This window comes from Plasmodium inui, assembly GCF_000524495.1.
Source record: "Plasmodium inui San Antonio 1 unplaced genomic scaffold supercont1.23, whole genome shotgun sequence".
Lineage (NCBI taxonomy): Eukaryota > Apicomplexa > Aconoidasida > Haemosporida > Plasmodiidae > Plasmodium > Plasmodium inui.
In genome coordinates, this window is record NW_008481857.1 from 151,984 (window position 1) to 165,668 (window position 13,685).

General features: G+C 40.9%; 3 protein-coding genes across 3 annotated transcripts in view; all 3 read left to right on the plus strand.

Moving 5' to 3' along the window:
* Positions 1-5,523: 5,523 nt before the first annotated feature.
* On the plus strand, positions 5,524-5,787 carry C922_04445 (hypothetical protein; the record flags this gene model as incomplete). The annotated part of the gene is made up of 1 exon (XM_008820028.1): positions 5,524-5,787. One exon carries the CDS (start codon positions 5,524-5,526, stop codon positions 5,785-5,787), a length of 264 nt encoding a protein of 87 aa, XP_008818250.1.
* A 2,469-nt stretch (positions 5,788-8,256) lies between these two features.
* Positions 8,257-10,177, plus strand: C922_04446 (hypothetical protein; the record flags this gene model as incomplete). The annotated part of the gene is made up of 5 exons (XM_008820029.1): positions 8,257-8,573; positions 8,798-8,830; positions 9,272-9,340; positions 9,530-9,832; positions 10,021-10,177. 5 exons carry the CDS (start codon positions 8,257-8,259, stop codon positions 10,175-10,177), a joined length of 879 nt encoding a protein of 292 aa, XP_008818251.1.
* A 2,316-nt stretch (positions 10,178-12,493) lies between these two features.
* The window catches only part of C922_04447 (hypothetical protein), a gene marked incomplete at both ends in the record, with an annotated part of 2,645 nt that continues 1,453 nt past the window's right edge, over positions 12,494-13,685 (plus strand). The window contains one exon of the mRNA XM_008820030.1: positions 12,494-13,612. Coding sequence (XP_008818252.1) covers positions 12,494-13,612 — 1,119 coding nt within the window. The remainder of the gene's footprint in view (positions 13,613-13,685) is intronic.

Sequence of the window (13,685 nt, forward strand, 5' to 3'; positions counted from 1 at the left end):
CACGAATATACCAGTGTTCATTCCATGTGAAGAGCGTGAGTAGTTGGGGAGTGTCATTCTGTTGAGTCCACTGACATCCTGAATGCAGTACTATGTGAAATGTAATGATATTCTAGAGGAGTGTTATCTGAAGGGTTCCATTGCGCCTGCAGTGCCGTCTTCTGAAGGACACATCTGTGTAAGGGGTAGGGATATCCTCCAGTGTTACTGTTTATAAAGCGTACACAGATGTTCGTAGTACTTAGACGTCGAGAGTAGTAACACCCTTATTCTATTGGTATATGAACAAAAGATTTACACTTCGGGTACCATTACTTGTACAATACTGTTGTGGATTTTCCTTGATAGTGATGAGCGCGGATATACCTCTACTAATATTATGTGAGGAATACTGTCGTGCATGTACTAATGTATGTGAAGGATTAAGGGTTTATGCTTCCATTATATCAATAGCAGTGTCCTATGAAGTTCATGGATATTGCAGTATAACTATTGTCTCGAAAGTACTGATGTCTGTACATTCTCAATGGTGAGGAGTCCGGAAGTTCTCTAGTATTGTTCTATGGAGGTACTAATATTTGAGCCATATGGAATACCTCCAGTGCTATTATACTAACAGAAGCATGATCTGTGGAGTTTCCTGCCTTTATGAGTAAGATTACCCTTGGTGTACAATTCTTTGGAAGGGTACTGGTGTAAAAGGAGTATCGTCCTGTTTACAACCCTCTCGTGTGGATAATACTTCCATTTGAACAAGATATTTCCTGAACGAGTACTCACGGCTTGCAGTACTCTTATGGAGACAGTACAGATATATGTATAGTACTCATATCTAAGAATGCCTGATATGGCTGGTACGACGACATTTGATGGGTGGCAAAGTTAATCCCGTATTATTAAGTAAAGTAAAGAGAGGTGCAGAATTTATGACTTAGCTTTGTGCCGTATGAGGAGGGCCAACCGTTACGCAATGTGTAGGAGTTGCAGTAGTACCTCCGTATAGAGGGTACCTTTTTGTAGGACACATGGACGTGTGAATTTCATTGTTAGTCCAAAAGGACTAATGTTATGTATAGAGTAGTTTCTCCTGATGAGTACAAATGTCCTTGGAATAACTTTATTTGCAGGGTCGTCATGTTGGTATAATGGCTGGATGATATGACTTGGGCGATTCTGCAGATCCCATAGGTGGATTCCAATCATTTCGTCTAAACACCAGAGCTATGCCAGATGTACTATAATGTTAACCGTATTATTGTGTCAAGAATATTAATTTTCGAGGTGTGTCATTATTCGTAGGGTAATATTCTATGAGGTGCATGAATACTCTACAAGGGCAGATGACAAGGAAGTATACATGTGTCCCCATTTCCCATGATGACGAATGCGGAGATTCTCGTAGTACTGTTATATGAAGGTATTAATGGATGAGCTATACTGATATCTGCAGAGTATCATTCTTTTAAGAGGATAGTTCTATAAAACGTACGGATGATCTGCAGCGCAGTCTTGTGAGCGTACTGATATCTCCCTAGAGTGATGTCTTGGAATGCACAACTGTGGTGGGATTCTGGATACCCCCCATGTACAATTATTAAAAGAGGTGGAACTTCATGGCCTACTGTTTAGGCTTCTATTATAGGGAAAGCACCCTATTCCGGAATTCATAGTACTCCCTGGAGTATTATTATATTAACAGCCGTATAATGTGTGGAACTGCATGATTGGGGGAGTAGTGCTCGAGCAAGTGTCCACATGTGCGTGAAGGAGTATTGTCTAAGAATTACTTATTCGCTCCGACGGGTAACATTCCCAGAGTACTATTATGTGAATAGTGGCGATGTTTTCGGAGTATCAATATATTAAGCATAACATTGTAAAGTGAATACTACTGTACAAGGAGTACTATGATTTAAAGTGTATGAACCTGCATGGAGTATTGTTATCCTTATCCGTCGTCCAGGCCTACAATGATATTGTATGAATAAAACACATGTATCATGTAGAGAGATATACATAGTGTACGATTAATATATAAAGCATAGCATGATATGGACTGTATATATGTGTCTAAGATGTCAATACTGATAAAGAATACAGCTGTATCGGGAATATTATTCTATAGGTTTACCGCTTATGCTGTTATTGTAAGGAAGGGAAAATATTTTACAACTAACACAGAGGTAGTAGGGCATTCATTTGAAAGAAATTATTGTCCCTGCACTCATATTATATGTGGAGAGAAGGGAAAATGAGAAGTGGCATTCTGTGGAGTGCAATGATATTCAAAATACAGTATTGTATGAGGGATACGGATATTCTCAAGAACCGTTCTTTGAAGGATAGGAATTTTCCTACAATATGCCTATCAAAAATGCAAAAGTGTGTGAATTGCGGGCTATGTGTTCCAAATTTCGGTTCCTATTATTTGGACGACACCAGTCTTTGATTAGTATAGATCTCTATGAAATAGTATTATGTGAAAAATTGAAGGCTACAATCTAAGGAAAACAGCAAACCATTAATTACGCGCAGATGCAAGCGCTATAGATGTGTCGAATGTATTATTCCCGGAGTAATACAATAGAAGCAGAAATACTTGCATATGGACAATGCGAGGATTCTAGCGGAAATGTTGTTTGTAATGTACAGTGTCGAAGGAATGCTTTTCTGTGAAGGCCTCATAACATAGCGTTTTAGATACGACTAATTGGAGAACGTGACTAATTGAAGAATAATGATTTATGTGTAGTATTATTTAAAAAATATCGCTCCCCCCACAACTCCGGGCCTGTGGAATGTACGCTTAACATACAGTCTTATTATATGAACCATGCGTCTATACCTCCAGTATTATTTTGTGTACTGTATACATGTCTCCTGAATATTATTCTGCACCAGGTTTATATTTTACAGTTTTTTTATTTGGAGACTATTATTGGCTGAAGATAACACATCTCGATGGGGAACCATGATATCAGAAACATAATCGTGCGGGTTCTATAACTATGACTGAAATACCTTTATATGGAGAAGTTAGGACAACGGGTGCTATTATTTGAAGAATAGAATGATGCGAAGGATATACACTTCCTTGGAAGACTAATATATAAGGAGTACATTTTTCGCGACCATTATTAAGTATGTGAAAAGGAGACATTTCTCTAGAGTATCACTGCATAAACAGTAGGAGAATCACCAGAGTCCCTATTGTGGAGTCGTCAAGATTTAAAGCAGGAAGCACCATAATTTAAAAAGAAATATTTAGTAAGAGATAATAGAGTGGATTCAGCGGTATTCTTGGAGGGGTTCCAATCACTGAGCGTTACACATATATACAGAATATGAGATGCCTGCGGTATATTTGTATTGACTCTAAGAATCGGCCTTACAACAACTGCCTAAAGAATAAGCCTGTGTCAAGGGTAATATTCTATGTAAAACAGTGCTGTGTGAGGAGAAAAATTGTTTAAGATAATACAAACGTTTAGAGAGTCGAATTCCATGAGGAGGACGGCAGTTGTAAAGATCATCCCATTTCACCAATACACTGGCTTGTAAAATAATTCCATTCCAGGAATACGCATATACCAATCCTAAGGCTATTCATGGTGTATAAGGGACTGAGGGATACTATCACTAAAAAGGGTTTCAACATACCGAGGGTGCTTATATATAGGAACAACTTCTTATAGGCGAAGTAACACTATAAGTACAGTAATACATCGTGAACTGTGATTATTCCGTCTCGATATTATTGTAATATAAATTCAATAATTATCCGGGTACTATTAAGAAACAATGATTACGGAAAATTTGCACACTTGTCTTAATCTGTAGTATTTTCCTTTTAACAAGACTCGAGATCCATGCGGTAATATTAAAATATAAGAATCATGTAAAATGAGAGATTAAACTTCTTATACGCTAAAAAGGGATAGGAAATTATAAGAAGGAATAGTAATATAAGGAACAAGGTGTCTCTCGTGAAGAGTTAGGAATAATAATAAAATAAACCAGGGGGAGGGGATAAAATGAGCCTAAGAATAAGAATACACATAAGGTATTAAAGAATCATTAATCTGAAACGAGGAGGAGCAACCATATAGTAGCGGATGACTATAATAGAATGTATATACGAATAAAACTGACATATTTGAAAGAATTATCTACTTCAAAGAACGGAGGGAGATATTTATAATACCATATAATACACCAGGAGCCATTGGAGTTATCAACATGACCGTCAAAGTGGAAATGCCTAAAAGGAAAGATACATAATTACTAAATAAAGGGGAAACAACTCAAGAGGAAAGGATACAGGAAAAGATGCTCAGGGAATGAAGATTAGACACTACACCCAAGGGATAGGACCCAGAAACACAGTAGGGGTGACACATAAGGAATAATGTGAGCAGCAGATCTTTCCCTCTGACAAAATAGATATATGAAATCGGGGGTTTCATGTTTTCTAACATATAAACAAAGGAATAAGGACAGATAATATCTTGAATTTCTGCTGAGTTGATGGAGTATAATAAGTCGTACGATAACTTCATTTTTGTCCGTATCTAAGACTATAGAGGATGCTATAACGGCCGTCTCCTTATTCACCACAGGAGGCTGTAAAATGTTAAGTGATATTCATAACCCCTTTTATGCATAAGGGAGTATAAGCCTATACAATGCATACATTCCCCTATTGACATAAAGACATGTCCTATAGACGAGTCTTACACCAGCATAGAGTTATGAGATTCTTCTGAGAAATGAGAAGTGAATAAATACATGATCATTTTGGCAGTGATATGGTTTTTATATCAGTTTTAAGTGTAATGCTATATGGACATATAGACCATAATAGAAAAATTCCCTCCCTTAATTATGAGTCAAATAATTTTATGAATCTATTGTGTGTTATTCCACCTGATTAATTAACCCGAATTTTCGAAAGCATTGGTGAGTTGTGGGGATCATCTGAATCAACAGGGGACTCTTTATGTTTCGATACATTATCGTAATATACATTTACCCACCAGATGGCAGAAAAATAGATGTTTAAATAGCTGGATACAGAATGTTGTGGCTTATATGATATTTTCTTTGCTATATAGCATATCATGAGGGATGATATAAAGACGACTGTCGTGACCTGCTAAGGAATAGATAAGCAAAAGGATATAACATAGCGGGGGAACATCATATAATGGTTAGGAATTTACTGATAGGACATAGTGTATATTATAAGAGAAACAGAGGGGCAAGCTAAGAGAACGAAAGAACAGAAAGAGAGAAAAAAGGAATCTGGAGTTTGCGCCATAATAAACTAGATTAAGCCATAAGCGCCCCTGAATGGGACGAACTAGTGTAAACCACAAAGGAGAGTGAGAAAAAAGGCACAAGCAGCTAAGAGGGGGTACCAACGACAGCCGAAAAGGAAAACTATAAACACTGAAGGAGGTTTGATAAGGCATATGAAAGGATAGGAGGTATAGAAACGGACATCATAGACAAATCTTTAGAATGATGAGTATGCAGTACTTACTAAGAGAAGGGGAGCCGAAGGACCAAGCAGAAACAGGGGACAAGGAAGAGCAGAGACAAAAACAGCACCGAAGCCGAAGTATCCGAAATTTACCACCAGTATACCTCTACAAGACTAACCCCTATGGGAGATATAGAGTCATATATTATCAAATACCAAGAGAAGACAGGCCTGGAGATAATATAAAGATAAGAAGGAAGGGGGAAATCCCTAGACAAAGGGGAATTAATCTTAAAGATTAAGGCGTGGGGAAAAATCGGAATCTCCTTGCCTGAAACCCGCGAACTACGCGGGGATAGGATACAGTCATTAAAAATATATATTATAAAGACGCTGCAAACGAAACCAAATAAGAAAAGCACTAAGAGTAAGGATGATCTAGCAATAATACTAATAAATATAAGCGAAGGAAATGAGCAACGAGCCCCCCAACAGGGACTAGGCTTAATGAGAATAGGTCTATATGACGGAAGGAGTTATCAGAAGTTCCCTAAGGACTCTATGGAATACTTATAAAGTATAAAATTAATAACAGGATATACCTGCCACTAAGAAGAGGAACCTTGATAGGCCAAAGAAGAAGAAAAACGAGACTGGCCATTATAGAATCAGGTGCAAGTATCTCTCTATAGAGGGAGAATAGAGACTTTCGCCCCTAGAATAATTAATGAAGCTAAGGAAAGAGGAGCACCATATATAATGCAGGGGAAGAATTCACCTAAACCCAAAGGGCGCTACCGAAATAACAACAGCGAAGCAACAACAAATAAAAGATAAGGGCAATTAAATAAGAGTAAATAACCAGGGGGACATAAAGCACAATTAATAAAAACAGTGGCAAACCTCATAGGGGATGAGAATATTAGTGAGCAAATCAGCTTCAATAGAGAGGTATCGAGGGAGCTTAACAAAAAAACAGAGGCCCCGATGTAGAAGGCAAGACAGAAGGAAGAGATTCATAGGACACCGACAACTAAATCCTAGAAAATAGTGGGGTAGCGTTAAACGAGAGGCAACTGAAGGTGCTACATCAGGTAGAGTTATAAATACAGAAAAGATTGATTGAAGGAAGAAAATAAGAATAAACGACCAGTCACTAAAATATGAGAACAGGGCGAGAGCTAAATAAGCAGGCGAGCCAAACTGAAGGCCGAAGTACCTCGGGTAGATTATTAAAATAGAAGAAATCTCAAAAACTGTGTCATATGATCTAAACCAAATATAGAAATTCCCTGAATAAGACCCCCCAGAACTCTGCCATCCCCGGGGCAAACCTACCGGCGGCGAAGCAACATCAGAAGTACGGGTCCCCCCCCAGAAGACGAGAGAAAAATAAGGGTAAAATAATAACAGGGAAAACCCCCAGAAAAAGTGGACTAATACAGGTCACTTGCATCAGCAAATGACGAACAGAATGGAAGAATGAGAGCGAGCCAATGTGGAAGCCGGAGTCTTGAGAGCACTAGAAGGCAGGTGTTTAAAGCCAGCCGCACTGCACAATATAAAGCAAGGGGAGGCATCACCCCAGGTCAAGGAAGTATGAGCATTTTGACTTAGAAGTGGGATAACAAGTGAGTCAGGGACCAAACTCGAGTCCCTAATATTCCCAAACAAAACGTAAAGGCAGAGAAAAAACAAAACAGGAACAGATGGCAACGAGCCGAAGAAGAACTAGTCAGCAACAACAATAAAGGCAACCGTCCAAACCAAGTCAGCGCTCAGGGGATAAGGCTGAGGAGGCAGACAAACAAACAGGAAATGAAAAGCGATAAGCCCAACCAGTAAGAGGGGAATGAGTGGGAAAGATGCTTTTAGAACTGGAGAATTTGCAGGAGGCCCCAACTCCAAGGCAAAAATCAGCAAATCAGAGAAGACTAACGGGCAAACCAAAGACTGAGCCAATATCAGGGGGGGAAGAGGAGCTCTTTGACTAACCAATCGTCCTTCAAGTAAACAGAAAGGAAACATAAGAGGTGATACAAAGCCACGAAGGAAATAATAATGGAAGAGGATGCGGGTTACCACAGGTATGAGTTGATCAGATTTGCGAAGTCGCAATATAGAGCAGTCCCCAGAAAACGAAGCAGAAGATAACAGTGGATGTCACAGAAGGATGGAATATTGCCAGAGACCCGACTGCAAGAAAAGGAAGATCATTAGAAGAGTAATAGATGATGTAAACCTGGAAGGATTTCCTCAGAATAAGAAAAGGAAGAATGATATAGGATGAGCAGAAAAAGATACTCAACGTCAAGGAAACCGTTCAAGGGCCAAAACGTAAGCCAGCCAGATGAATATAATGAACGTCAAAGAGGCAAATACACTGCTAGATGTTCAGTCCGGAGCCCGTCACTCGGAAGAAGCCGAGAAAATTTAAACAGCCGGAAAAAACGAATCCCACAAAGTAGACAGTTCCGAAGAAAAATTAAGCTGACCCCGCGTCAAACAATAACGACTCAGGAAATGATGAATATCAGACCGATGAGCAATCCGCAGGCAAATTAGATAGAATAGATCAAGTAATTAAAGAATTCGGAGGAAGAAGGAGCAGAAAAAACATAAAAAGTCTTTCTTAGTCCCAGATCTACAGAACAGAAGCGACCAAGCTCCTCACGACAAGAGCAACACAAGGCAGGATCTGGGATCGAAAAACTAGAGTACATTAAAAGGAGGCACCCCGCCATAACTAAAGTGGAAGATGAGCTAGCAATATGCACTTGAAAGCCAACCGGGAGGGTAAGGGAACTAATCCGACAGCGTCCGAATACGTCTTCTATCAGGCGAACACCGAGAACAAAGCAACATGCAGTCATAGTATCCAAAAAACACAGGTTCAGATCCAAAAACAACAAGGGGGCACAGACGGAAAAACAGACAGGGTCATAAAAGTCGGAGTGGTGCATATAATGGAGGATACAAGCCAGGGAAGCTCCAGCAGGAAGGTCAGAAACCCCCCGAGACTAAGGACGTTCCAACTTACAAGTAGGAAGAACCTGGGCCAAAGTTATCTCTTCCGGTACAAGGTCCCGTAAGCAGTATCCTAATAACAGAGCTTGAAACCCTGGAAGGATAGGAGAAAGATGTCTACTCAGGAACCCCAAGTGGGGCAGGACAGAAAACAGCCAATCCAACTCCAGAAGATCTAAAAAGACAAACAAGTCAAAAGGGCTAAAGATGGCAACCACTCCATAAAAGGAAGGGGGAAAAAAGAAAAGAATCAAACAACAAGGGCAAGGATCGCGCCTTTTTCAGGATCAATAAAACAGGGACTCTCGATCCAAGCAGGTAGGACCCAGAGATAACCAAGGAGAAGTTCCTTAAGACTTCTCTGCATATACTCGTTCATAATGAACAAGAAACCATCAAGAACCCCAGAGACAACAGCTTAACTCAAGAGTCAAAACCTTCCCCAACAGGTACTCCAGCTAATGCGAAAAAGGCAAATCATTCTCCATTTCAACATGGAAGATCTGCCTACCAGATGAATAGCAAACCTGACTAAAGGTACAAGAGGTGACAGTGTCATAAGATGTCATGAAAAAGAAGGGACAACTCCTCTCACTCCCCAGATAATGTGACCGGAAGGCCACGAAGGAAAAGAATATATTAATAGAAGTAAGATGAAAGACTCTGTATCCCCCCTCACGTCTCCAGTACCTGGTAAGAGAAAAGAGTTCCTAAAGCACTAAGCAGAAAAAATTAGCCAACTGAATCACCAAAGCGGAGTTACAAGAAAGATAATCTCGACTCGCCAAGCAACAGAAGCCCCCACCACGAGATGAACTCCTCAGAGTTGTAAAGGCTAGATAATTATATCAAAACAAGAAAACTTCCCTTAGCTCAAATGTCAATAATGATAGAAGCAGGAAGAAATAACACAGCCGTCCCAGGCGAAAATCCAAATGTCAGATGAAAATTCATAAGAAGCTACAGTGGATAATTCAGAAAAAATAGTGAGGATAAGAAGATTCACTCAAGTTGAAGATCAAAAATTAATAACATTCTCAAAGAAGTCATTTACGGAACCCTAACCAAATCTAGATCATGTGAGCCGATTAGGAACCCATCACAGGAGAAAAAACGGCGAAGTATAAGCAGAAATCAAGATAAATTCTCCCAAAGAATAGGTATGGGAGATTTAGAATCAACAAATAAGGAAATACTAACATATCTGAAGTGCCCGGCCTCTTCTGACCAGAATAACAATTCTCCAAGCCTAAAAATTATGAAGGCAAGTATAAAAGGCGCCTGGTCATTTAATTTCCACGAAAATATCAGCATAGAGAAGTAAGAAAGGATTAGATCAAATAGATCCTGAGCATACCCCACTAATTAACAGGATGGGCGCACTTCGCCAATGCTACTCGGGGGACAAGAGCACTCCCTCGTATCTAAACAGCAGAATCTCAAAAGAATTTAATCATGTTAGATTCGACTCACTCTAAGAAAACGCCCTGGGAATCTCAGGAAACCAGATTTGGGCGGGATACAGAAGATTTTCTAATCCCCCCCGTATATAAGTGTGAAGTGAAAAGGCCTGACCAGGCGGTTAAGAGGCGGGGAAGACGGAGGAAGTATAATCTTTCAAAATCCAAGAAGGAGCAAACCAGACTAAGGAAACACAGGCAATAATCAAAACAGCTTCATTCAAGTCTCGGACTAGATCCACTTCAAGCATTGTGACTTTAGGATGTAAATTCTTCCTCTTATATTCCAGGGGGTGTCCTTTCTCTCCTACGAAAAGTTCGCCGAAGTCACTAGGTCACCGGAAGGAGGAGAAGTCGAGGAGAAAAGGAAATGGTCAGGAGAAAACTCCCGAGTTATCCTTTATGAGGATACGCTCCTGAGAGCCGAATGAGTATTAGCACGACAGAAGAAACTTAGGAAGTAATCAGGAAATTTCTGAGAGTAACAATATGGACAGAACAGTATGAAGATATATTATATCAGAGAGGAACAATAATAACCCCAAAGTACCACATCAGCTCCCTCACCACCGTCAGATCTTCGGAACATTCCTCCAACCTCAAAAGGAATCCAACCAACTCCCCAAGGAACAAAAAAGGGCCAATTCCGGCCGCAACTCTCCTTCCCCAACACAAATCTGATGCCGAAGGAAAAGTTTGACTGCCATCTCCAAGGGCTAGGTTGCTTACCATTGAACAACCCGAGGAGACGAAGTCATAAACAAGAACTAACTCTCTTCGGCCAAGGATCGTTTAGGGTCAAGTGTGAATCCGAGGGACTAGGGGCGGAAAAATGAGCTGAACAAACAAGCTAAACACAACAAGTGATCAAGGGTTTTATGATCCATTCCAAGTTCTAATTTCTGGAGAAATTCAAAGGATCAAAAGAAGATGAAATGTGAAGCGGCAAGTGAATAAAGTAATCTCTGTGGAGTAGTCAATATCAACATCCCCTATTGAGGGAGTAGATTCCGCAGTCCCTTCCCAAGGTCACAGGAATTCCTACCCCATCACCCAAAACAACCGGGGGCAGGTACAAAAAACTGTTTTATGAAAGTGTAAGACAGAATTTAAAAAAAGGAATAGATATGGAGAGTAATATGAGGACCGCAGGAGATTCCGAGGGGGAACAGAAGTTCAGGTAAATCCAAAGATTCCAAAACGTCAAAATCCTGTTGTAAGAGCCATACCAGTAGAGCTAGTATAACCCCCCAACAGTTCATAAAATAGGAGTAAAGGAACCTTTAGAAGTAATGTCTTCCACGACGAAGCCTAGCAGCTTAATCCGAGCTCCCACTACAAACAGCTCACCGCATAATCCCAGTGAAGGAATAAGCAATTTGAGCACACTGAGGGAGTAGCGACAAAGCGCAAAAGATCCTAATGGGGGACTGGGAATTCGCGGGAGGTATGTTAAGGTTTTTCAGGCGAGAATGTAGGAAGAATAGGGAAGATCCCCCCGAATATAAGTGGGCCCTGGCCAGCAGTAGATAAGATAGAATCCCTAATTCAGAGAGGAGAGAGAACTGACCCTAGAAGATAGAATACTGAGGGGACAGGTTAAATATGCGTGGAACACGCACTTCCGTTAGAGGGATTCGGATCCGGTAGGTTTCGTGGCAGGGAAACAGAGTCACGGGAGAGGAGGAGTATCTTCAGTATATCCTAGATAAGGGGGAGAAGAGGAGGAAATATCACGTAGTGTTCCAAGAAAAGAGCAACTCGACTCAAAAGAGTTATGACTTCTGAATGTCTTGTGGGAGAAAAGGGCGAGTTGGAATAAAGGATACGGAGCCAAGGAAAAGAGCAGAAATAAACAACAGCTAAACACAAGAATCAAATCAACCTTTGGTAGTTAGAATCTGAATGGAAGAGGAGGAACAAGCCCCTTTGGTGAGAAGATTCCATTCCGTTTTGCTTGAGGAGAATAATATATATTATTATTTGAAGTGAGGAGCCCGCCTAACCTCTGCGTCCTCCGAGGTTTAATTTAAAGGAAATGACTTTCTTCTCCAGGCAGGTAGAGAATGATTCCCTGCGTCAAATTAGGGACTTTGTTCTAGAGCAAAATAAGGGATAATTTTTCCCACTAGGGGGTTCATCATAGTAAGGATTTAGGAGGCATTATTTAGTTTTGTTCAGAGGATAACTCTTAAAGGTTGTTTATAAAATATAAATCCGAAGAGGCAGAATAGATAAGACAGGGGGGGTATTATTCTTAATAATCGGTAAAAGTGACCATTTCTGCAGTATCATTTAGTTTCCTCCTTCGAATCCAGAAGCCGCCGCCAGGAACTCGAAGTTCCGAACAAGCATCAGGGCAGAGTCGACCCCGAGATCTCAGATTAAAAGCTAAAAGGAAGCAGGGGACGTTAGAGTAGAGTTTCATTAAAAGCAATTTAAGTGAAGTTTAGCCCAGCACCTTCCCAGAGAATCTCAATTGACGGAGCCGGTTAGGTCAGAGTGCTACAATAATTTCTAGATGGCTAAGGATACAAGACTAGACGTTCCTTTTAAAAACTATATATTATCACTAGGAAGCTCCGGAAGAATCGGCAGATCAAAAGACAGCTTCTCAGATTCAGGGGAAGGAGAAGCGAGGTTAGAGTGGTTAAGTACTAGTGGTTCCGAGGAAATCGAGAAATGGAACAAGTTCAAGGAACTCTTTCCTGAGGAAGACAAAAGCAGTTCACTATGGCAGTATACCCTTTGGGTCTGTATGAGATTGGAGATGTGGTGGAATACGTTACCGACAGGGGCAAAAGCGGGGGCATATCAGTTTCCTGAAAATTGTGATATTCCTGCATTAGGAATACAACAGGGCAGATTGATACGTGATAGTCACTGCCAGCCAACCCACAAGGTGTGTAGTTGGGATACCAAAGGGAGAACCAAGATCTTCAAAAGAAGTACAGAGGAGGGCCGTGGATTGAGTATATGTCGAGAGTTGGTTTATCAGGTGATGTTATCGTTTGGGGTCGTAAATACAGATAATAGAACAAGAGATGAAATAAAGCGGAAGAATCCGTGTATGACGTTATATAGGAGTCTGACAAGTTGGGGAGGAAAGGAAATTGCCAAACAGATAATAACAGACTGGTTCATGAGCCTCGGGGAAGGGACCCAGGGGGGTCTCTCAGATTCCTTAGTAGGGACAGATTTATATGAAGTATTGACAGAGATAGTCTATGGAAAGGGCAAGGGGGATAAGAGTTTCACTTGTGAGAAGACTACAGATGAGGGAGAAATCGAGAGGGACGGCTTGGGGCCCTTTAGATTCCGAGAAAGGGACACTCAAGATGGAGGAGGGGGGGAGAAGTTGAATAGTCTTTCAACACAACAATATAGGGACTTGGAGGAGCGAATGAGGAAAGAAATATCCGCCGGGGGGGCGGGTCTAGAGGGGCCTAAAGGACGTCACACGTCCCCAGAGGGGAGTTCAGGTGACACGAATTCTAGAATCGTGCAGGCTCAGGAAGGGAAAGGGCAATCAGGTGGCGGGGGGCTAACGGGGAAACGGGACTTTGGGGAGGATTTGGGATATGGGCAGCGTAAGGACGAAATTGGGTCCTCAATTGGCCCTATCTTGGGGGGGGGGATAGTTGGGGTATTGGGGTTGATTTCTGGGCTTTATGGATATTATAGGATATTCTACCTTGGTCGTAGTTCGACTG